Genomic DNA, 25,600 nt, shown 5'->3' with positions numbered 1-25,600 from the left:
GACCATCTCACATTTCTCTATCTTTACTGAAACTTTTCTGCTGTAGCTGGGAAATGCTGGCGAAGTGTAAAAAGTATGGGTTAACCAATATAAACAGATTTTATAAAAAATCTGGACATGGTATGGTGATAATAAATTACTTGACTCTAACACATTTCCAATTATACCTTTCAGCTGACTTCATAGGTAAAATGTAAACAAGAATTTGTTTGAAACAAAGTGAGAGCAATTTTTATTGGATCTTGATGAAGACCATTTAACTGCTACTAATACAGACATGTTCCTGAAATCTGTAATTACAAAAGAATTCCTATAGATTAAAATAATGATGAAGTGCTTCGTACTGAAATCCACACTGATGTTCATTTCAGTTGGAGCTGTTAAGCTCTTTGGAAGCAAATTGTTGCTCAGTGTAAATACCTGCCTTACCCTCCTTGGCTTGGAACCAGCAGTACCCTCAGACAGTGGAAGTGTTGGCACCTGGTTTTCTGGCTGAGGGAAGTAAATAATCTGCTGTTGAAAGCCAGTGATGTCTCTTTGCTTGTCACCTTAAAAGTGTTGCAGATTCTCATAAATTTAACCTCATCTAATACATGATGAGAAAAAAATTTGTAAGATGTATTTACATTGAACAAGTCATTGCTATAATTTCCATATGGTATTTGACATAGGAATAGTTTAATTGCATTGAAGGATAATTACCCTAAATATTTGTGACTACTTTTGATCATTTATGCTCAGGTCCCTGTTGTGTTACCCTGAGCTGAGACTTCAGTAATGACCTTTGAACTGGGATAGGATTTTATGCAAGACACTTGCATTTGATCTCATAACCTGATCTGTGGTGTGGTCATTCTGCTGTCCAGTTTGGGCTTCTCTGCTCCAAGCGTGTGTGATAATACACATTCTATTTTCTAAATCTTGTGTGTACAACTCTTTGACTGTTGTTTCTTTTCTATCTACTAACTTTGTGGCAATTCTGGATTTTCTACAAACGTATACAGAAATCCACATCATATTTATAATGATGCTCTTTTTGTCGGTCCAAACTCTCTCCTAATGCCTTGTTGTATTTTGATTTTGTGATTTTATATGGAAAAATGAGTAAGAGAATGGATTGCATAATTTGTGCTTGTTGCTTCCATAAATTACTTCTGCAGTCACAGTGCTGTGTGAATAATAAAGTATAAAATGTGTGTTTGGGTGGAATACAGCTGAATCATTTTATCTGTGGGATAACTTTAATCCTGATTTTTATCATTTTCATGGTTATCCTTGTCAGCTTTCAACATCATAGCATGTGAGTGGTTGTAAAGGAATTTCACATCTATTGATTAAAAAAAAGTGTATTTACCATCAGATTTTCTTTTTTGGATTTTTTTTTTGTAGTCTTAACCTTTAGAAGGTGATAAAGTGCTTATCTGTTAGGAAAATTGTAGCATCCAAGCACATAGAATTAAATAGACTGGGGTCATATAGTAGTTTACCAGGAACAACGATCTGTAGGTTAAAAATACTAAACCACTTTGAATACAATGTATTCACTTTGGAGGTTTGGACCGATTGCCCTGGGAGGCTATTGAATTGCCATCCTAGAAGCTGGAGATTGGAGCAGGAGACTTTCAAAAGTTCTCTCTAACCTGTATTTTGTTATGGTTCTTTGAATTTAAATGCTTTATAAATAACTCGTAACAAGTTAGAAGATCTTTAGAATTTCTGTAGTCTTGAAATTTTGTAAGCTATTAATGTTTTTTATGTCTGTCTTAGTGCGGATTCCCCCTTGCTCTGGATAAGAATAGATCCTGATATGTCAGTACTGAGGAAGGTGGAATTTGAGCAGTCTGATTTCATGTGGCAGTATCAGCTGAGATATGAGAGAGATGTGGTGGCACAAGAAGAAGCCATTCTGGCCCTGGAGAAGTTCCCTACTCCGGCATCCCGGCTTGCCCTGACTGACATTCTGGAGCAGGAGCAGTGCTTCTACCGGGTGAGAATGCTGGCCTGCTTCTGCCTTGCAAAGGTGAGCTTGTGTGCATGGCAGGAAGGGAGGAAATCCACTAGACTTTGTAAATGGCTCAAAATGGGTCAATACTCATCACAGTTCCTAAACTGGCTTGAGATTTAGCTTCTTAAATGTATTTGCCAAGTATTTTTAACATGACTGATTTGAAACGAAAATTGTATTATTTTAGTCTGTAAATGGAGACTGTAGAAGGTTTTCATAATTGCCAAAATTGAGATGTCAGACATGAAAACCACAAGGGATTTTTCCAGATTTCATTAAGTAGCCGAAATAAAAGACTTTTGTTTCATTTTTTCAGAACCAAAGTGTATTTTTTATTATTTTAGTGGGAAGTTCCTTGGCCAATCTGTTGAGAACTCTGAAGTGCTGAAATTCATCTTTTCCTAATTGAACTTCAGATTGCTGCTCTGTATCGTTTCAGATTGAATAGGATCGCAAAGGAAACATCAAGTTGGGATACAATTAAATATTCAAAAGACAAATAATTGTCTTGAAAAGGGAAGATCTTTTTTTTCCTTACACATAAAATTAGCATTAAGAATGAAAATTAGTAAACCCCTAATTTTACAACAAGTGGGTGGAAACACAAAAGAACAAGAATTTCTAAAATGGCATATTGGTGACTTTTATGCACATGAAGACATATTGATTGACAATTTGTTCAGATTATTGACATACAGCTTGCTTTCTGCTGTGTACCTGTTGGGAATAATTTCGTTTCTGTACAGAAATAAAACCTTCAGCCATATTTTGAAAATGAAAATCCCAGTGTTTTTGACAAGCTATTTTAATATAAGACACTGATATGAAACTGCCAGTGTATGTTCTAGTATTGGTGCTGCCAGTATCTGACTTAAAATATGCAGTTTTTAGAACAAATTCACTTGTAATATTTGTTTGTATATATTCCATAGGTAAATACTAAAAGAGCAGTTGTTGCAACATTCAAATGCTATAGTTTTTTCTGTCTTTACTGTAACTTCTTTGGTAGTTGGGCTGCAGATAATCATTGCTGGTTTTGTTCAGTTGTAATTGTATGGAAAACCTTGGGTCTGTGGATAAGGTGGTTGACTTGCAGAAAAGAAGATAATAAGGCAAGCAAAAAGTATGGCTGTGACATTAAATCAAGGTGAAGGAGCATGGCAGAACAAAGTTGTAGATATGTTTATGTAAGTTACCTGGGAGGAAGGTGTAATATGTTCTATTACTAATTCCAACATCAGGACATTAATAACTTCCTGTTGTCGTTGAGTTTAATTTTCTCAGGTTGTAAATATTCAGGATTTGTATTCTTTAGTGAAAAAAGTGAAGTCTCTTGTGATTATTCAGGAGGAAGGTTCCTTTTTGTAGATTTACAGTTTCTACCTGGGTTGCAGTTACTGTTGTCAAATATTCTCGGTGTACTCATATTGATGCAGAGAAATGATATGTGACAATGCAATTGTCAAAGTGAATTTGCTATACTTTCTTGCTATACCTCATTGTAAAAAAGGACTTCAGTCTCAGCAGTGAAGTATCCAGGTGACATATTAAATCCTCATTGATAAATTAAGGATATGTGTGAACATGTGTGCACACACACTGTGAGTCTCATTCCTGAGTCCTTCAGAACAAATAACAAATACAGAGAAAGGAGAAGATAATGTCACAGTCTTAATTCCTGAGGGTACACAGGCTGATTTCCCAATTCAGATCCATTGCAGTGTAGGTGATGTGTTATAAACTTTGCAATAGGAACACTACCATCACAAACTTCTCCCTCCCAAATGTTGAGGAGATTCATAGATGTGCATATGAGTTAAACCTTAGTCTACATTTTTATGCTGTACTGAATTGAATGGTGCAGAAATGGAATGTGCCTCCTGCCTTTTTAAGTAGAAATAATACAACACAGGTCATTTGTGCTACTGTACGGGGAATGTGCAGTTACATTTAGTTCAGAATGTGTAATGTCTCAGCAGACTAAGAAGAAAAATCAGACTGTGTCAGTAAAGAGAAAATCAAATGAGTCATAACACATGATAAGACCAAAAAAATTCTGAAAAGATGATGGTTTAACTACTGTTGATTTTAATTGAAAATAGTTGTTTATCTGCAGACTTTGTGAAATTAAATGCTTACAATAAGAAGTTAATATTTTAAAATATGCAGCCTGATATTAATGGAATGGTGAATATCTTGTAAACATAGGACACTTTGATCTTTTGGGGATTGAGTTTTATTGCACACTGGTACATAAATTTTGTATATATAGTTTTAAGTTCTTTATCATGGTTTCTAAGCAGTCTTTGGGATTAATCTTCCTCTGCAGGAAGAGTTACTGTAGCTTTCAGAAAAAGCTGTACCTGCATCTTTAGTTCAAACACTTCAGCTATTGCAACGGGAAGATCAATTGTAGTATTTTCCCTCTCTGACTTTCCCTTGAAGCCTGACTTAGTGGAAAAATGGTTTTTGATTATAAAGCACCACACTTCCCCAAAAGCAATGATGAAGTAGATTGCTGTGCATTTTCAGATAGCCTCTTGCTTTTTCTTCACTTACTGCATATGTAATAGCCTTTGAAACAAGCTACCTAATCTAGAAAGAAATCATCAAATTCAGGTTTTTCTTTGTAAGAACAGATTTTTCCTTAGTTTGTGGTGGGTCTGCAACCATGGGAATTCCTGCATCTTTGTAGGGTGCATTGGTCCCATTTGTTTGTGTGCACACACACATCAGGCAGATTAACCATAAGCATGCACAAGTGTTCTGCAGGCTTTCAGTGCTTCTTACAGCAAATGTATGAAACCCAGGATGCTGGGAAGGCACAGAAAGCAGTTTTGTCTTTGTGAAACCTTAACTGTCTTACACCAAAGCAGACTACAGCAATAAATTGTTTTCAGTGCACAGTCTTCAATAAATGACAATTAAAGTTAGAGGGGACTGCCTTGCCTTTAACTTTAGGGGTGGTCTTTTATTCTTGGGGTGGCTGAGGCCTGTTTAAAGTCTAGGCTGAGGTTACTGGCAGGGTAAATTTGGGAAGTTGGTATTGCAAAATCCCCTTCCATTACTGGCTTCCGTAGAGTCGGAGAACTTGGCTTAGTAAACACAGAATATTAATCTAAAATATATAAAAGAGAAAATAATTAAGAACAGAAGTTTATCATGGAAGGATAGTTAGTTGCAGATGTCTTCCAAATGGAACAATTTCCATAAAACTTACCTTTAATGTAGATAAGATATATTGGAAATGACAGTAAAAACTTAGCTAATATAAGATAATACACTCGTGAAAGTAAGTATCTATTTAAAGGAGAGAATGTTCTTGGCAATTACTCTTTTTGATTATGGGAAATGTGTATTTTTCTACAGCCAAACTACGCTTACAGTGGTCATGTTAATATGATTTCCCTTCCCCCTACTTATTCAGATTGCAAATTCCATGGTAAGTACGTGGACAGGACCACCAGCCATGAAGTCACTCTTTACCCGAATGTTTTGTTGTAAGACTTGTCCAAACATTGTGAAGACCAACAACTTCATGAACTTTCAGAGCTACTTTCTTCAAAAGGTAAAATTTATTTTTCTCAATGAATGTTTTAAAAGGATTGTCAGAAATACAAAAATGTTCTTTCAGTTGACAGTTACAGGAATGTGGATAGCATAAACCTTATTTCCTCTTTAATAAAAATCAAAGTACCTGATTCTTTCTCATATGGCTTCAGTTTGTTCAATCTTATTAAAATCAATTAACAAATTATTGGCTATTTTTATCTGATTAGCTGAAGTTAAATTAGCAGTTTCTTCAGAAGAATGGAGAATTATAAATTATTATATAATTAATTGCAATTTTGTGACCTCATTTTTAAATGGGACTGTAAGGACTGTACTTTTATCTTTTAGGTGAATTCAGCAACTGCCTTTATTCTGTAATACTAGTTATACCATACTGCAAGTAAAATCTTATAACTCTTAAATTGATGGACATTTTTAGTTCAACATATTGCGTAATCCTTCTTGCCCTCTTTGTATTGTCAACATCACATATTGCCACTGTTTATTTTGGTGTTAGCACAGGTTTTTTTGCTGTAACCTATGGTTGTTCATTGGATAACAAGATTAATGACAATGTTTTTCTCTCAAGATTCACTTGACTGGGTGACTGAGTTCTTATTTCATAGATTTCATATCAATGATTTTATAGAAGATTCAAATTTTGTTTTTTTCACTCTGTCCAAAACTGTTTCATTCTTCATGTCATTCTTGGACCTTCTTTTTGTATTTTTCTGCTTTTTTGTCATTGTTTAGTCTTTACCACTAAATCTTATATTTTTCTTCCTTTTTAATCTTGTGTGCCAAGTTTGTTGATCTAGAGTAAGATTCTTAAATCTTTGTTGAGTAGAGCCTAGAGATCTGCTTAGCTCACTCTAAAATAACTGCCTATTCAGAATAACAGCTGTCTGGCTAATAATTCTTCAGGCTTCACTGACCTTGTTGGGTCTGTATGTCTCAGTGAAAGTGGAAGCTTAGACATCATGTTCGCATGAAAACTCTAAAATTCAGTGTCTATCTCAAATTCCATCACCATTTTCTGTGTCTCATTGTTTTTCATTTGATACCTTTCTGATAATGTCTTGACTTGAGAGTCTGTTTTTTGGATATACTTCTTTTTTTAATGTCTGTATTGTGACTAATTACTGAGCAATAACTACGTAGTTTATTTCATCTGAAAATGGTAAAGTACATGGTCTGACTATCAAAAATTATGTAAATACAGCTTTTCATACACATGCTATTGTAAATTTGTTAATTGCTGATTTTCAGGATGTACCTCTTTTCAGGGTGTAACTATCATTTCAATAATGTAAAGAGTGATATTAATTAATTTTATTACACAGACTATGCCTGTTGCTATGGCCCTTCTGAGAGATGTTCACAACCTTTGTCCTAAGGAGGTTTTAATGTTTATTTTGGATTTGATCAAGTATAACGATAACAGGAAGAATAAGGTAAAGACAGTGTTTATTTTAATCTCTGATTTTCTTTTGGTGAAAAAAGTTTTAGTTAGTACACTGCATGATGTTTGATGCCACTACTGCAAATACCTAGCTCAGAGTTAATGAAAAGGTGATGTGGTAAATGTTAGAGAATGTTCTGTAGCTGACATTTCTATGGCAGCACTTCTTGGATGTTTCAAAGCTATGTGTGCTTGTTGTTAATGCTTGTCTTCATTTGCACACATACTTTTCTTGCTTTACTCTTTTTTGTTCAAAAGACCCAAGTGTTTGGAGAAAATGTAGCATGAGAAGTTCTGCACTGGTTTTTTGATGTTTATTTACCTTGAGAGGAGTATTTGAAAGAGCAAGGAAAGGAAATAATCTTTTTTAACACTATACAGGACTCTAGAATTCTGTGTTCTGAGTATCATTTCTAGCTCACAGAACTACATTGCCTTCATCTGCTTAAGTAACAGGCAAGCCACAGGTTTATGTTGTTCCATCACTAAACTGAACCATCTGAGTTGGAAATGTTGTCACCCCAAGTTCCTTCCCAAACAGACCACTTCTGAAGGATGATTAAATGACCTTTAAGATCCTGAGATGATACAGAATTCCATCTCTATAGCTAGGAGCCTAGTGTAATCTTCCCAAGAAGTCTCCGAAATAAGGTGGAACCAGTCTAATGTGTCTTAAACTTCATTTTTGTGTGTGTGTAGAACACACACTCTAACAAGACACGTGCTGCTTGTTACTGAAATAAGGATGATGGATGGAGAGAGGTAGAGAGTTGGACACATGAATGCAGGCATCAGTAGTCACATAAAAGGGTGACATGTGCTGACATCTCAGCCTCACCTTTCCATGTGTCCCTTCTACACATGTTTAGCATCTTCTGCTGGATCTGACAGATGTTGGGTTTGTTTAGGTTAAAGTAACTAATACTCAAAGCTAGTACTTCTTTCTGATTTTTTTAAATTTTATTTTTATATGTTTTGCTGCTTATTAACACAACCAACAGATGCAAAAGACAGCATAATGAAACTATGAGCCCAGGTAAGAAGGGTGAATGAAGAAGTAAGATTTTTTTTCACTAAGAAGCAGTGAGCTTATTAGTTTGCTTCAGAAGCTCATGAAATTGCTGGCTGGATTAATGGTATGATTTTGAGAACCATTTTTTTCCTGTTTTCCTTTCTTATGCAGTTTCTCCCATGGTCTTGATTTTAAGATCTGTTCTGTAACAGAGCTAAACATTTCTTAGGTTTGAAAAGATATATATTGTTATATTTTCTTGTGTTAAGTATTGGTTTTATATAGTTTTCAGACAACTACTACCGTGCTGAACTGATTGATGCCCTGGCTAACTCTGTGACTCCTGCAGTCAGTGTGAACAATGAAGTTCGAACATTGGATAACTTAAATCCTGATGTGCGACTTATTCTTGAGGAAATTACCCGTTTTCTGAATATGGAGAAGCTTCTTCCCAGTTACAGACATACTATCACAGTCAGGTATGGTTTAATGACTCTGCTTTTCTTGGGTTTTATGTACCTTCCTGTAGTTATCTTTTGAGATTTTAGCTTGTATGTCTTAATCTTAAATGTCAAATTCCTTTCAAGTTTCAAAAGCTGATAATTCAAGTTTGTCTTGATTGCTTTACTTTTCAGCATTAATTTTTGTCAGTGTAGACCTTTTGTAGCAGTCATAATTTGATCATCCCATGCCTCTTTAAGAAGAGTATTTGTGAAAGTTTTGCCTTGTAACAATAACTGTAGGGCATGCAACATCATCTGAGCTGTGTTTTCTCTAAGTTATCATGGCTGTACTGGAACCAATCAATGGATTTGACAGAGTGGAAAATTTTGTTTGTGTTTCTGCCTAATTCAGAGATAATAAGAGCTTTATGTTAATGCTGTGAAAGAAGTTGTAACATGTTATCATGTTAACGTAGATAACATAATTTAGAAGATTTGCAGTACTTGATTTGGAAGAAAGTAATTTTACTTTTCTTGGCTGGTATTCCAAAAAGCTGATGTGTATTTTCTTCTGCTACCATTTGCAGCTGTTTAAAAGCTATTCGGGTGCTTCAGAAGAATGGCCATGTCCCAAGTGACCCTGCTCTCTTCAAGTCGTACGCAGAGTACGGGCACTTCGTTGACGTCCGGATTGCAGCACTGGAGGCTGTTGTTGATTATACGAAAGGTACTTTTTTCCAAGTACTTTGACATTTTGTAACAATTCTTATACACATGTAATGCTTACCTCATTAATACTAGGTTGAAATAGTGTCCACCATACAAGAGCTTGGATGGTGACAGGTGTATTAATAAGAAACTGAGGTTTCTATTACTGTTTTGTCCTAGCAGGTACAACTGTTATGAAGATGTGCTGAGTATTGTTTCTCATTGCTTTGCAAATTGAATTGGATACCAATGTTTTGAAATGATGAGTGGCAGTAAGGGGATTTGGTAATTTGTCTTTAACACTGCAGTGGCTTTGATTTATTTGATTTCAGCCATAATTGCTAGTCAGAGTCACTGATTTTGCTTTACCTTCTTCTTGATATCTTAGTTGTGCTTTTTGCATGCATCTTGTGGTTATAAATTTTAGAAACTTAGATTATTGTTAGAGATTAGAGATATTTTGGCTGATTCTGTTTTGCCATTCCTTATGCATAGCTTATGTTTGAGAGATGTTTACATTCTTTTAATATTACCTTAATCCTAGTTGACTATTGCAGGTCCATGAAAAAAAAATCCCTGGACAGTTTCTTAAATGCTCTGTAGTTGATACTCACTCCTGAGAGATTTCTAATGGTAGTTAGAAATTACAGCTTCAGTGATTTGCATTACATAAAGTTAATTTAGTATTATATTGTCCTGTTCATTTATTTGGGTTAGTCTTTCTTTGTTCAGGAGATTTTTAGTACTTTTCTGTTTGGAGGTTTATACCTTTCAAAGTGGCCAAGTCCTTCATTTCTTCCTCTGTAGCAGACTGGTGGATCTAGATTTCTAATTATTCTGTTTCAGATTTCATGGGTTTCTTTTGTTTTCAGGGTAAAGGAGAGTTTCCTTTGCTTGTTACACAAATAATTGTTTTCTCCTCTTTTTAAGGGCTGTATTACTTTGACATTACTCCTGTCTCTCTATCCAGAGACTTCTCAAACTAGATAAGCAGTGGGAGGTTTTAAGGCAATTGGAATCTTTGAGTGAATGCATTCTGTGAAACTCAGGCATCCGGTCACAGACTGAAACCAGGCTGTCATTCCAAACAGCTGATAACTGTGAGGGAGGCTGTGCACCCAGCAGGCTCCCTCCTGTAATCCACCAGACACTCTGTATCCTTAATCCACTGCACACAGGCCACTTGGTGATCCTGTGAGTGATACACTGCTAGAATTCAGAACTGTGCTAGTGCTGTGCATATATCTGTCTGGTGGGCTAATTGCTTTTTTCCACCCTTCACAGAATGTTAGTGGAAATATTTGCTGGAGAATAGAAAGCTTATTCATCAGCTCTTTTCCTTTAGAAGAATCTCCTCACTAATTCATCCCACCCTGTGGAAAGACAAACTGATAGAAATAATGTTTTCTTATTAAATTCTTGAACTTTTATGGATGATATTTATAGTTAATAACTGGCTTGAATAAAGAAGTGTTTTTACTACAAAGTAATAAAATATATCTTTAAAACAGCTGATCAAACAGGGTGTTGTATAAGCAAGATAATAGGGTAAGTTGCTTGAAACCTACAGGAAGCTAAAACTTGAATGGTGAAAAGTAGTAGATTACTTGAAATCAGTGGTTGAGCTGAACAGCTTTTGACTGAGCTCACTGTGAGATCTGATAATGACAGACTGGAATACTGCTGTACCTAACTGCCTTGCCCCTTGCTAACAGCTTTTTCTCTGATGCAGAGGTAGCAGATGCAAATATCTATCGTCTATGAAGTCACTACAGTTCGCCACACAGCCTGCTATCTAGCTGGCCATCAATCATTTCTCAAATACATGTGTCTAGCCCTGAGCACAGGAGCTCCTGCTCCTTCTGTAAGACTGGTGGATTTTTGGTGGAGGGATGATCCAGAAACTCAGTGTGCTAACTGACTTCTTCCTCTAGCCATAGAGAAGTTAGCAGTGCTTGTCTTGCAGAGCCCTAAACCTGGCTTTTGAAGGAGAAATGATTGATCGTGTCTTTCCAAGAGATCTGATTCTTATTGTTCCCAGTTACCTGGTTTCCAGTTCACACTGGATGCAAACCAGCAGCTGTCAATGCCTGTTGCTTGTGCCAAAGCTAGCTTTTAACAGTTCTTGTAAAGGAAGCTGACAGATTTTATAATTTCCATAAAAAGGAAAGTCTGTGTTTTCTGGGTGGAACTTTCAGAGTAGGAATAACACTACCTTTTTTTGAGTTACTTGAAAAGAAATAATTTCTCCATGGAACTGAATAACTTGTTTTCTTTGCCATTAATAGCAAATGGTAACTTTTTAAAATGCTTGAGGCAGCATACAAGGGCTTGGACAGTTTATCTAAAGTGGCTTGAAGTGGACAGAGGTTATTAACTTTTTAAAGTTAACTTGTGAGAGGCTATATTACTATTAATAGTTACTTGTATAGAACAAGGCAGTTGCATTCTTAGAAGAGATAACAAACTATTCTAAATAAATAACCATTATCAAATTTGATGAATGTTAATGTTCGGTGTCAAAGATACTCTGCTGCAACTGAGAACTGAGACAACACTGCTTGTAATTTGAAAAAAAAATCGCAAGGGGATTTTTGTTTCAAAAAGCAATCACATATGTTTATATCTACTAGAAGTATGAAAATCTACACATGTTCCTTTTCCCACAGCCTTCTAGACAAACTGGCAAGCTGCAGACAGGATATGTGGTCAGTGCAGTGTGTAAGAATTCAGGTCGTGGGCCACACTCAGAGGATGGTGATCAGTAGTTTTTACTCAGGCTGTCAGTCTGTCACAAATGGGTTCCCCAGAGAGCATCTTCAGAAATTATGTGGAGAGCAGCATTGAAAGCAGCCTCACCAGGTTTATTGATGAGAATGCTGGTGGCAAGGTGTACATGTCAGAAGGGAGAGATATCTCACAGAGAGACCTGGACAGGCTGGGAGAGCAAGAACTGAATGAAGTTAAACAAGTGCAAGGTCCTGCACTTGGGACAGCATAACCAAAGCACCCAGAACAGGCCAGGATCTGTGCTTGGGGAGCAGCATCACTGAAAGGGACCTGGGGGTCTGGGTAGATGAGAAGCTGCCCACAAGTCAGCAGTGTGTGGCTGCAGCAGATCAGATCCTGGGCTGCCCCTGCAGGGGCAATAGTAACAAGACCGAGACGTGATCATCCCACTCTACCTTGTACTCAGTCTGCACTTCAGGCAGTGTGTATAGTTGCAGCCCTCACAATTCAAGGAAGTTGTGGGCAGACTGCAGAGGATCCAAAAAGGAGCCATGGAGATTATCAGAGGGGTGCAGAACCTGCTCTGTGTGGGAGGAGTGACAGAGTTACCTCTTTTCTCCCTGGGCAAGAGAAGGCTTAGGGTGGCTTCATCACAATATTCCAGTACTTAGAGTGCAGCTGCAAAGTGGATGGAGTGTCTCTCTCCTCCGCATGGAAAGGAGAAGGATTAACAAGTACAAGTTGCACCAAGAGATGTTTCACCTTGATACAAGAAAAGAATTTTTTGCAGTGAGAGCAATCAGTCAGTGGCACAGCCTCACCATGGATGTAGTGGAGTCCCTGTTGCTGGAGATTTTCAAGATGCAGTTGGACAGAGTTCTAGATAATCTCATCTAGGCTCCCTTTCCCATGGAAGGCTGGAGCAGATGATCTTGTGAGGTCTCCAAACCAGGCCTGGTATATGCTTCTTCTGGCTAATAAGATTTGTTCTGCCTCAGGTCAGGTTTAATTTATCATTGCTGTCCAAATTGTTTCATAGTTCCTGTATAAATTTGAAGAGCAGGTTAAATGCATTAGTAGCAAAGCTTTGGAAGCCTAGAAGGCTTATTTTACACTATCAGGCAAATACCAGGGAAGACTTACTTCATTTCTAGCAGAAATAAGTTTAAAACACAGTTTATTTTTTTTAATCACAAAAGTGTGGTGTTACCTGGTTTTGTTATCCAGTACGATCAGCCTAAAGGATTAATCTCCCAGACTTTTCATTTTCTAATTAAAAAGCATTTTAAAATCCCTTTTGTTAGTCAAAATAATTACATTTTGCTAATGATTGTGACTTCATGTTTGCAGTGTTGCAATTCTTTGCTGTGTGGTAATAAAGTACTATTTTTGTTTCATGCAAAACAACTTTTGTTTGCAGTGTTCTAGCTGCCTTCTGTCCCAAGCCAGGAAGAGCAGCTGTGCATTGAGCTGAGCACAGGAAGTCACTAATCCCTTAAAAGTATGTTCTCTGCATAGTTTTTCAAAGGTTTCTGGTTTTCAAGGCAGATCTGAGATAATAATTCTGATCTGTATGGATACAGATTTGCTCTGGCATCATCCAGAACTGTGTAGCCATGCTCTGAGCAGTGCACTGTGTGAGCTAATACATTCTGCCTCTAAACAGGGCTTAGTGGATCCTCACCAGTGTAACCAGCTTCGTTTTGGCTGGGAAGAGCAGGGCTGACTTGCAAGTGGCCTGCAAAAGACTCTCCAGCCATCCTCTAAGCAATATTTTAATGTAGTTGATTCTCCTAGCCCAGAGAGGGGTCTTATGTTCTAGCTGTCCAAAGCCTTTTTAAAACTTGTAATAGAATGAAGTGCTGGTTCTTACATTATAAATAAATGCCTCTTCTGTTAAAAGCAACTTACTCTAGTGAAATAACAAAAAAATAATAGGTATTAGAATTAATTGGACTAAAGAAGTAATATTGTAAAATTGTTGACTGAAAACAAACCAAAATAAGGAAGAAAAGTTGAACTGAGGTATTTAGAGCTAAATATACAATTGGCCTGGGGAAGAAAGAAATACATTGCTAGGACCACAAGATGGAAAGCAATAGAAATGGCTTCAGTAGTGATTAATACACTGTCTTCATTGTTCTGAAGAAATGAGAAGAGGATGCTGCTGTAAAAATCTTTACAGTTATGCACCTGACAAAAAAATCACAATAAAAATTCTTTCCTGTTTTGTGTAATGAGTGATGATGATTTCCCATGTAGTTTCCTAATTTGCAATATTACTCTGATAATCAAAGAAATTTTGTAATGTAAGTTACATTTCAAACTAACAGGCTGACTTTGTTTCCAATTTTCTACAAGCATGTGCTGATAGGTTTCAAAATCCATTTTAGCTGCAAAGTATAATGATTTGTAAAACTAAGGAAGGCTAATGAGGGGAGCATGATTGCAGTTTTATATAAGCCCTGTAGTAGTCCTCTTTCTGTCCTATGTAAAGATAGTAATCTTTCACAGATTCCTGTGTATGAGAATTGTATATTCTCTACAGAAGATGTTATGCTTCTGATTCTTGAAAGGATATTAGAATGTGTTCATTTTAGGAAGCACACAATGTCAAGATGAGCCTTTACTCTGATTTTCCCAATCAATCCTCATGCAAATAGTCAAATTGGTTGTTATTGAACAACTGAGGCATGTAAGAGTTTTGTAAATGTTTCTATTTCCATGTAAAATAAGAGACTTTTTACTTTGAATTTGCTGTATAATTAGTGGTATTCCTTTTGAGTTGCAATGATTCATGCTCTTTATGTGCTAATTCAGGAACTCATGATTGTCTTCATCAAAATCCTTCCAGTTTATATATATTACTAGGCATTTTGTTTATTTTGCTTTGCAGTTGATAGGAGCTATGAAGAATTACAGTGGCTACTCTCTATGGTTCAAAATGATCCTGTACCCTACATAAGGTAAGTGAGTTAATAAAGAGACAGGTTTTTTACTAATGCTGAGGCTATTAAGTAAATTCTTCACCTGGAATCACTAGAATAGATCAGATCCTTCATTGTTTCTTCACAAAACTGTTTTTCCTTCTTGTTACTTTACATTAATTGAAACATATTTAGATGTTTCAACAGTTCACATCTCAAAAATTAGTATATTCTGTTCTTATTCTGCATTATATTTTTGTCTTTTTTGTTCTACCTTGTGGCAGAAGTCTGAAGTTAGAGGTTATTTCCTGATCATAAACAAAGTGTATAAATATGATGTTGCATATGGCAAAAAAGTCTTCATGATATTTAGAAAAGACAGAGGCTGAGACATAGTGCACACAATTTGGACACCAAGGGGTGTAAAACAATTGTCAGACTGTAGATGGGGTGAAAGGATCATGTGAAAACATGGTGAAATTTCTAGTATTTCTTGTTTCAACTTCATTTTCACACGAGTGGTTGGGTATTTTACCATGTTCACTACAAACCTGTGAACAATAAGGTAATAATTGTTTTTTCCCAACACTTTATTGTTTTGACCACCATTGAAATACTGAGTTTCAAGGTTAAATAATACTACTTTTACTCTCTCTGTATAGGTGTTTTCTTACAAATACCATAGCTGCAAGGTTGTTCTGTTTAATTTTTGTAATTCTTGTTAATGGAAATAAATACAGGTTTAGCTTCAGTTTAAGAAGATTTAATTTTATTTGTATCCTTTTAAAGAGGAGTTTAAATTTTGAATTGAGTGCAATATGTTAGCCTCTTCTAAAAGAAAATGCAAAAAAAAGTATCTGCAAGAGCCTTCTTGTTCCAAATGTGTCAGACAGCAAGGTGAAAGCTGGCTATACAGAGAGACATTGTTAAAATAATAAGTAGTGAAACAAAGAATTCATTAAATGGTTTCAAGGCCAAGTTTAAAGAAACAAAAATGTATCTCCTTTCAGCTCAGTCTGTAAATACTGTAAGCAGCATGGTAAGTTCAGGATCTTCTGGAACCAAAGTAACATTAAGAGGTGGCAGTGTTTGTTTCCAGGAAAATGTGTGCAAGTCACTGGTTTTGGGCCTGCCATTTTGTATCAGTCATAAACATTTTCTGTTATTTAAAAACTCTTTGGTATCAGTATGTAAGGAGTTTATTTGCTAGTGTTACATCTTCTTGGTAAACTTCATGACTGAACAGAAGAGCTTAATGTAGCCTCCAACTGCTTTGCACCTTTTTATCTCTAAGTTATACTGCTGATGGTAAATGTGTGTCTAATGCATATTGTGGACAGAAGGAAGAAAAAAGAAGGCATAAAACATTGGTTAAAAATTTGGAAGTAATTCTGTAGGCGTAATAAGTTTGTAAGAATATTGCAAACTGAACAGACTTCGTATCCTTAGGTTTTTTTCTTTTGGATTTAATAAAGATTATTTTTGTGTTTCTTTCAGGCATAAGATTTTGGATATGCTGACTAAGAATCCACCTTTCACCAAGAATATGGAGTCCCCCTTATGTAATGAAGCTTTGGTAGATCAGCTTTGGAAACTGATGAATTCTGGTTAGGGTTTTTGATTTGTTAGTGGTTTTGTTGTGTTGGAGTTTTATTTTGAGGTTTTTTGAAAGAAGTATTAAAAACTTGCTTCAGAATATGCCTAGAGCTCTCTTAGTTTCATTAGTTAGAAATTGAAAATCCAGTCTCAGAAGCTGAATATCATCTATGTACCTCCAGAACACTCTTAGTGACATAAGCTACCAAACCTTGTTTTTTATTCTTCTGGTTACTGATATAGTGTGCTTTGATGTCCTTCTGCACAGAATCATACTTGGAATGTTCAAAATTGTACAAAGCAAGTGTTTCCTCAAATAACAGTGTCTGTGTTACACTTAGAGTTTGCTTTATGTTAGATGTCTCTTTTTGTCCTCTTTTTCTAAACTCTCAGAGAATATGAGAGGACAGCATCGATATAGATAATTTAAATGAGATTTTTAGAAGTGCATTATAGACCTAAAACTCAATTTGCCTTGTGAGATTATGAAAGATCTTAGTGAGAGAAGGGCTTGCATCTTTACCATTGACTGTTCTTCATTACTGAAGCAGTTTTATCCAGTCCTGACAAACTGCCCTTTAACATCTGGCACATTACCACAGAGATTACATATAAACATTTATATAGCTTTTTTAGGTCATTGCAGGCTTTCTGTTCTCTGTGTGTCATTATAGTCAGTGTTTAAAAGTTTACAGCTACACTCCAGGGGTTGAAGTGAGGAGACTACTAGTAGTTCAGTTTCATTGGAATTGCCAAGTGTCAGACACAGAAAATAAACAATTTTGATGTTCCCATCAGAGAATTTGTTTTTGCTTTTTCATGAGAGAAGAGTGTGTGCAGTGTTACAAGCATTACCTCTTTTTGCAAGTAACAAATAGGGTATATGTGCTTATTAAGGTTCATGGGGCTTTAAGCACCTAAATTTCTATGCCTCAAGATGACATAATGTTTCAGTTAATTTTCTGTAAGGGATAACTGTGGCATTCCAGGGTGCCTTGAAAAAAATTGTTGATGTGTGACAAGTTAGTAGCCAGGTTTAAAGGTGCATGATTCTAGAATAATGAATTGCTTTCATTTAACATAAGCACATGTAATGGAGAACAGACTCTGACTGGTATATGTAATGGGTTTTTTTCTGTGTAAATCTGAATTAAATTGATAATATCATGATAGTTCTAAAATTAATATTTTTGAATGTGTCATTCTCTGGGGAGTATTTTAATGTTAGAAATGTCCAGATTAATATTCATGTTGCTTTCATTTGTAACTGAGTATGTGTAGCTGGTAATTTGTAAGGTAATTTACCCTGGTAAGGGCAAGCTAAGCTTACTCCAAACGCTATTTTGGCCCCATAAAACTACTATTTACAGAGATAGATCTTATAATTTTATTTTGTGCTAAGTCTTACACAGCCACATTAATATGGCAGTTGGCACATCTGTGTCTTGTTTACCAGATATAGTTCAGTTCCTGCTGGGGAACAATATGTTCAATAAACTTGCAATCAGTCAAGAGCTGGGCTGAGTTAACACCAGAACTGCTGTATTTGCAGTCATTGCACCAGATGTTACATGTCTTTCTGTTGTGATTGGTGCCAAACGTGCTTAGACCATTTGTATGAAGATATTAAAGCAGTACACAGTTTGTAGTTAAAAATAATAAAAAATAAAGCATTGCTTTATGCAGTAAGAATACATACTTTGAGTATGTAAAGTATTAAAGTATTGAGTATTCAGTGAAGTTCATGATGTAGTAATGATGTTAAAAAGCATGCTTGTTCATTGATCTTATCAGTGCAGTTTCCAGAGAGTGAAGATCTTAGTCATGCTTAAAGCTCTTAATGTATTTTGTGGAATATTCAGAAATATTGGAAATAATACAGTACAATATAATAATATCCACAAATTTGTGGAATATCCACAAATCCATTGATGCAGGAAGCCTATTTGGTAACAAAGTCTTCTGTTTACTTGTCCAATAGAAAAACTTAAGAGTACAACTTGAAAAATTAAGGCTTATGGGTGTGGTTATTTTTCTTTTATTTTTCATTATGTTATTAAAGCATTTACTTTTCCAGTCCAATTCTACTAAACATGTCTAACTTACAACCCAGGAAACTTAAAGCCTTCCTTTTAAGCAGGAAAGTTTAAAAAGAGAGCAATGAGTAAGAGCTAATAAGAGACAGGAATAATGAAGGAAGTGTATCTTAAGCACAGAAAATGTCATACTCTGGTGGGCCTGGATTACTTAAGCCGTTACATTTGTGGGAGAGGAGGAGATTTTATCTCTGTATTAACAATCTCTTTTGTATTTTAGGAACTTCACATGACTGGAGATTACGATGTGGTGCTGTGGACCTCTATTTCACACTCTTTGGCCTCAGCAGACCTTCCTGTTTACCATTACCAGAGCTTGGACTTGTTCTTAACCTGAAAGAAAAGAAGGCTGTACTCAATCCAACAATTATCCCTGAATCAGTTGCAAATAATCAGGAGCCTGTGATCAGTTCTAACAATCATGGGCAGTCAGTAGGATTTCAGAACACCGTAAGCACAAACCATCTGCATCCATCCTATTCAGCTGGCTATGAGTTCTTGCATGGGTTGCTGATTTAATTTTGTATTGTGTTCAAGCCTCTCATGCTTTACCTAAGCTACCTTCTGACCTCATTGCTCTTTATTCTGTCCACTTGAAAAGCTGGCGTATACCATGACTTTCTGGACATTTTTTAACTGTTTTTCATTGCATATGCAAGCTTTTTACTCGTTTTTTTTTTCTAGTCTCAAAATTTCTGTTCTTTATGAAACTTTATATATTGCTTATGAGATATGAAATGATTCACAGAAATGTTTGATGCTGTGATGAAGGCTTTTTTCATGAGACTCTTTCTAATAGGCAAGTTATCCAATTTTCCAAAACAAAACCTTTTATCAGTAAATCTATTACATCTTAAAATACATAGATACTCCTCATTTTAAACAACTTAAAGAGATGTGAAAGTTGAAATTTTAACACATCTGCATTGAACATTTGAATCTGACATTTTGGTATTGTGCTCTGAAGGATTTGTAACAACTTCTGAAAAATGACGTACATTCAGTTTGGTGTCTTTCTGGATTTGGAGGCTTCAGTCCTAACACATATTCCATTGCATAGTTAGAAAATAAATTTTTATAAACTTTTAAGGTCATACTTTCCTCAAGAATAACTCCCACTGCTGCAAGACGAAATTTTTTTTGGACAAATTTAATTGTGAGGGGGAAAAAATCCACAGACATGGAAATAATAAGTGATTTTTTCTTAACAGTTTCAAAACCAGCATGTGATTAGCATGTTTGAAACTCTTTCCACCCTTTTGAATAGGATGGTTTACTCTTACTTTATCATAGTTAATGTCTAAATAGTTTTTATTGAAAAGTATGCTGAGAGTACTAATAACAGTACCCTGCAGGCCCTTTCCAGCAGGGGGAGAAAATGCTGGTAGAGTCAGATATTATTAGACCTGTCCTGCATATTTACAGAGCATGTAGTAAGTCCTAATTTGCTGCACCTAATCATTAGAATTAAATAGCAGGAGGTATTTTGTTGGCAGATTTTTAGGCTGCAGTTCAGTGAACACCCAAACTTTTTTTGCAGCCAGACTACCAAAAGATTTCCTCTTAACTCTTCTTTTCCTAAACTTTCCTGTCCCTTGTGCTAGCATAGTAGTGGTTGCTGCAACAGTGAGCTGGATCAGGGAGGATCTGGTTGAACAGTACCTTTTTATGAACAGATATTTCAGTTTCCTGAGCCATTTTGTCACATAGTTGTAAAAATTCTTGTGGCACCCCAGGACAGAACCGTGTGTGGATGAGGCTGCTTCATTTAGCAGTGTACTGGCTTGCACTGGTGTGGAAATACAGCACTGGTATAAGCCTCAGTTTGTACTTCATCCCTTGTATCTTCTCCTATTCCTCATCATCATTCTCCTACCCCTTACCTTGAGGTTACCATTTTCACTGTAACTTCCCCAAAATTCAGGGAACTGATTTTCCAGTAGTGTAAAACAATGACTGCCTCTTATGTCAGACAAAGTTAATCCAGAAGCGTTTCACAATAGCAGTGCCTTGGACAAAGTAATCGGGATGAAAAAGGGAAATGCATATTTGAGGGGAAAAAAGAGTAAACAGGTGATAGAATTTATCAGATTAACTAGATTCTTCAAAGTAGACATACACTGAGAGCATAAACATGTTAAAATCAGTACTGATGGAGTGAAGTGCTGAGGATGACTGAAGTCACCCACTTCATAAAATGGAGCTTGAATTGTTCAGGGCAAGAGTTTTGGGGCTACAGTGCCCTTTGTAGGATAGAAGAAGAGCAGTTCAGGGGAGCAGTATATGCCCTTGAGAGTATATGGTATATGCCTCTTATAGCTTTTAGTGAGCTTTTAATTATGTTTACTTCTGTGGATGCTTTATTTTACCTTCTAAATTTTGTCTGTTGGACTTGTTGAAACACTTATCTCCTATTTTCATTACTATATGTGTAACTTAGGAGACTCTCCTATTTTTCTACTTCTTTGACCTTGCTCTTTTTATAATCTAAGCAGTAATTTACAAAACAGTTTTATTCTTTTTAAATAAATATTGTAAAATAAAGAAACGAATTATAAGTAATCATAATGACTTGTACTGAGTAAAGTAAGCTTTAGCTTTTAAAAAAAACTAAAAGAAGATTTAGCTAAATCCCATGTGTAGATCAGAGGCTATCACAGTTTTTCAACTGAGATTTGTCCTGAGGAAAGTCTGCAAGGCACAGATTTATAGACAGGCTATTCAGAGGCAGCAAATGTTGTTGCACACCAACAGTACCATGATTGTGAGAAGCAACAGAAAAGATGCCAATGCTAGATATGCAGAGGGAGCAGGGATAGAAGTAAAGAGAAACTATGTTTGTAGGAGTGGTTGGCACAAATCCATACAGGGTTTTAGAAAATACTTCTTGCCAGAACTACAGAGAAAACTTTGTTCAAATCACCCACTTTACTCAGAAGATTTTTCAGGTATCAGGTCGCTTTCTCTGAAACGTGGATCTTGCTATCTTCTAATTTTGGTCTTTTAATGCTGCTTCAGGAGGATGATCATCTTATTAAGGAAACAGCATCCAGCATTTCTGGTCATCAGCAGGGGGTGAAGAGGAAGGCTGATATACCGCTCGGGTCTCCATTGGAGCCAGGGCAAATACTAGAGAAGAATGAAGACAGTAAAGTCAAACTCAAAATCAGAGTAAGAAATGGAAATTCAACTTGCACAATGTGTAGGGTGTTCAGAAGAACAGCAGTGGCGTCTGCTGGCTTCCCTTGAAGCTGTGTTGAAACAAAAGGCACGCTGTGTATATGTGTACAGCAGTTGTTTTGCTTACTTTGGCAAAATCATTTCCTATCAGATTCTTTATTGGCTGGCAAGAGCTAAAGTTGACAGATAATGCTCTTGTTCACACAGCTTCACAGTAAATTAGAAAGAAGGAAAGACACTGACCGTTTTTAATTTTACTGAATTTTTGTTCTTTTGCAGTGGTAGATATCACTTCCTTTCCCTCTCACCCCCAGTTTACCTCAAAAATAAAATATATTAAATTCTGTTTAGTAATGTTTTTATGAATTATTAGCATCTGCTTATTTTTTTCCTGATATCTTAGTTCTCAAACTCTCAAGAGGAAGAGGAAATTGATATGGACACAGTTCATGACAGCCAAGCCTTCATTTACCATCATTTGAATATGCTGGAGAGACCATCCACACCAGGTATGAGTAACTTTATAGGCAAGGTGGTTGTATTTTTTTAACTACTTCAGTTGTGAGGTGGTTTTTGCTACTGCTTATTTCCATACTTACAGTGTTGGTAAGTGTTAAATGTTACTGGAATTCCAGGAACTGCCGAAAGGGTGCATAAGAATATTTCTTTAGGTTTCAGTAGATGCACAGAGAAGAGTATACATGTGTATTTTTACATATATCTAAGTAAGATAAGTATAAATCATGATTATGGAAGTGAAAAGCTAAGGAATGAGTAGAAGAGCACCAAGTTTAATTAGAATCCCATAAGCAATTAGGTAAATCTTGTTTTGAAATTGTTGAAATTGGTGTCATTTAAAAATTACAATTTTGAAGATTAAAAAAATAGAAAGACTCCTCAGATAAAAAAACCTCACAAATATTAATGATTTATAACTTAACATTAGGAAATGTTAAAGCCTCAAAGATATTTAGAAGGGCTTTTCAAAGTTGAAAGGATTGCATCTGTGAGTGAAATTGTTTCATTTCAAGCCCTTCCTTTCTTTTACTACTTCTCTTAGTATCTTTTTTTATACAATACTTGACAAAATTATTCTCAAGGCATAGTATTTCTTAGAAACTTTAAAACAGGTTGAACTTCCACCTTCTTTGTTTCTCTGTCTCTAGCCAAGAAATTTGGTGGTTTGTCTCATTTTCTCAAAATGTTTTAACAACATTTCTGAAGTTCAATTCCAGAATGTGCCAATGGAGCAAAGCTGAGGTCATGTGACAATGTACCAAGAATTTTGAGGGATCTTCCATACAGATTCAGAACAAGATTTTAAGGCTGCAGTACTGTATTGTGTAAAAGTGAAGTCTTTGGGTTTAGATTTCAGAGTAATTACCCTCTTGCCTGTTTTTCTGTTTTTATCCAGCGACTGCCTAGTGTAAAACAGAAACAGACCTTAGCGGCAGGATCTGGAATGTTGGTTCCATCTTGAGTTGCCCTAGGTCCTGAGCTATGCTGCCAGGTGACCTTACCTGCTTTCCCTGTGATCAGGCAGTTAAATGGCCCCATTTAAGGGAAGGGCTGGTGGAAGCTGCTGCCCTGAGGATCCTGCTGAGGTTGGTGCCTTGGTGCCAGTGCTGCAGAAGCTGGAGGCTCATACCCCGTTATGAGCCTTGAACATAACGTTTTTCCTTCCTTGGCAGATGCTCTAGCCACTAAGGGAGTTTATTTCTTTCTTTTGATTTTTATTTTTTTTTAATAAAAGGTTACTGCTGTCACTTCTCAGCTAGGAAATTAAGGTCATATGGGGACATTAAAACACAGGGAGGTCTAGTTTCTGGATTCCAGATGGCCTTCAGTTAATGACATGTGCCTACAGCCAGCTCCACCAGGACAGCTTTGCTGTTAGGTATCTAGAGTAGCAAAACCCACAGCTTTTTTACTTACTTCAGCAGGATAAAGGAGCAGGCTGCATATAGGTTACTCTCATGAACTTGGGAGCCTATATCTACAAAGCTTTAGTTTAAACTTCTTAGAGCTGCTTTGAGTTTTGTTCTCAATGTTATGGTCAACCATCACATTTTCTGTTGTGGCACAGAATAACACATCCAGGGCATGTAAGTGCAAAGCTGATCTGCTGAGGATTAGTATTTATAACTCTTACATGATATTTTGGAACAATTTTTTCACTAGATTTACACACTCTATGGAATATAAAGTCATAAACAAAAGTCTGCCAAATCCGTCATAAATGGGACTTATGGGACCCTCTGTGCGCCAGCTCTGTGCTCTGGGACTGTTGTGGATTAAGTTTGTGCTGGGGGTCAGGAAGGGTAAAGTCTGACCAAGAGTGGAGCAGTGGCCATTTAGCTGGTGCTTTTATAGACCCCCAGCAGACACAAGCTACTTCAAGTCTCACTCCTGTCCTGAATGACCTTCTCACCTCTGTTGTTTAGACATTCAGCACACTGTGATGCATTTTTCTTTCCTAGGTAATAAATGAGACAAATGCCAGGCTTTGCAGCAGAATTTATTTTAAATAGTTAGCCTTTGAAAAGCATTATTTTGAAACACTTCAGATTATTTTATTCTTTTTTTTTTTGTTTATGTGGTTAGAAACAGTTCCACTTCACATATTTTTTGCTTCTAAAATTTCACCTGTTTCTTATTCATGGCATTTTTCTTAGAAGCAGAGATGTATGAATTATAGACTAAATAAAGATAGTTCAATCTTTAGGAAATGGTATGCTGCTGAGAAGAAACAGATGGGGAAGAATAAAAGCATACATAAATGAAATTGTTCACACATAGGAGTGTTCCGTTTTATAAAGGAATCCCAGGGCCTGGGAGGTTTTACAGCAGTGATGGAGGATGGGTGCATTTCAGGGAGTGATTATTGTGAAATAGATTGACAGGAGGCTCTGAAATGGTCTCAGTGTCTTGTTAGTAAATCTGCCTCAGTTCTGACTCCTTGGAAGGAGTGAGCTCTTAGTCCACCCGCAGTGTTCCTCCCCCAGCTGTGGGCTCTGTCCCCACGTGTCACATGAGGTGTTAGGTCATCAGCTGAGCACAGCATGTGAAAAGCAGCTGCCAGGAGGAAGTTCACGTTGGGTCCTGTAGTATCTGTGGTTTTTTGTTGGATTGTTAGGTTGTTGGTTTTTTTCCATTTCCCAGACCACCCCAAATGATCATTTGGATTTGGTCAAGTTGATGTAACCCCTAACACCAGGAAAATATTATTTTCCTTTAAAAGTTGGGGGTGGGGGAGTGAGGATGAGAATGTTTTTGCATGGTTCTGCCCATGGATGTGAAAAGTTAAAGCTGAGACAATAACAAAAAGTTTTCTAATACAACATGTGCTGGATTACAGGTTTTAGTGTTACAATTACAGCACCTGTCCCTGTTCATACAAATCCTACTAAAGCATCCTATGATAATAAAACTGTGGACTCTGGCAGTTGTAGGGGAGTATAATAATTTTATCAAGAAACTTATTAAAACAAAACAAACATTAGTTGTGAATTGTCTAAAGAATGCTGTTGTGATGATTACTCATCTGCCCTTAAGGCTGGAAACTTGGTAGCCTCCTTTGAACCTCCAAGGCTGTGCAAGGTTACATTTCTAATGTGAGAACAGATTTTATTTGCTATTAATCATCAAGAATATTAGGAACATTCCCTTCACTTAAATCTTAAGATAAAAGACTTTCAAGATGAGATTTTCTGTAAGCAGCAGATTTGATCTCTCAGGCTGCAAGGTGACTTGTCTTGCTTTGCTGACTTGAGTGAAATCAGATAAAGGTACACTTCTTTAATATTTCACTCATCTGAAAGTACAGTATGTCAGAAGTAACCTTTAAAAGGTTCTGCTGTATCTGTCAGTGAGTATTGATTGGCTTGGT

The 25,600-nt window shown here is 36.4% G+C and overlaps 1 protein-coding gene across 2 annotated transcripts in view; it reads left to right on the top strand.

Moving 5' to 3' along the window:
* TAF2 (TATA-box binding protein associated factor 2) overlaps positions 1–25,600 on the top strand; it is a 60,862-nt gene that overhangs the window by 27,073 nt on the left and 8,189 nt on the right. The window contains exons 16-25 of one of the 2 annotated variants that reach the window (XM_030965194.1): positions 1,768–2,020; positions 5,433–5,573; positions 6,901–7,011; positions 8,317–8,510; positions 9,062–9,201; positions 14,809–14,878; positions 16,337–16,446; positions 18,752–18,981; positions 21,550–21,702; positions 22,115–22,220. In XM_030965194.1, coding sequence (XP_030821054.1) covers positions 1,768–2,020; positions 5,433–5,573; positions 6,901–7,011; positions 8,317–8,510; positions 9,062–9,201; positions 14,809–14,878; positions 16,337–16,446; positions 18,752–18,981; positions 21,550–21,702; positions 22,115–22,220 — 1,508 coding nt within the window. The remainder of the gene's footprint in view (positions 1–1,767; positions 2,021–5,432; positions 5,574–6,900; positions 7,012–8,316; positions 8,511–9,061; positions 9,202–14,808; positions 14,879–16,336; positions 16,447–18,751; positions 18,982–21,549; positions 21,703–22,114; positions 22,221–25,600) is intronic. The other variant, XM_030965202.1, reaches the window with a different exon arrangement.

Source organism: Camarhynchus parvulus, chromosome 2 (genome assembly GCF_901933205.1).
Source record: "Camarhynchus parvulus chromosome 2, STF_HiC, whole genome shotgun sequence".
Taxonomy (NCBI): domain Eukaryota; kingdom Metazoa; phylum Chordata; class Aves; order Passeriformes; family Thraupidae; genus Camarhynchus; species Camarhynchus parvulus.
Note: the sequence above shows the minus strand (reverse complement) of the source record. Positions and strands in the feature narration are given on the sequence as shown.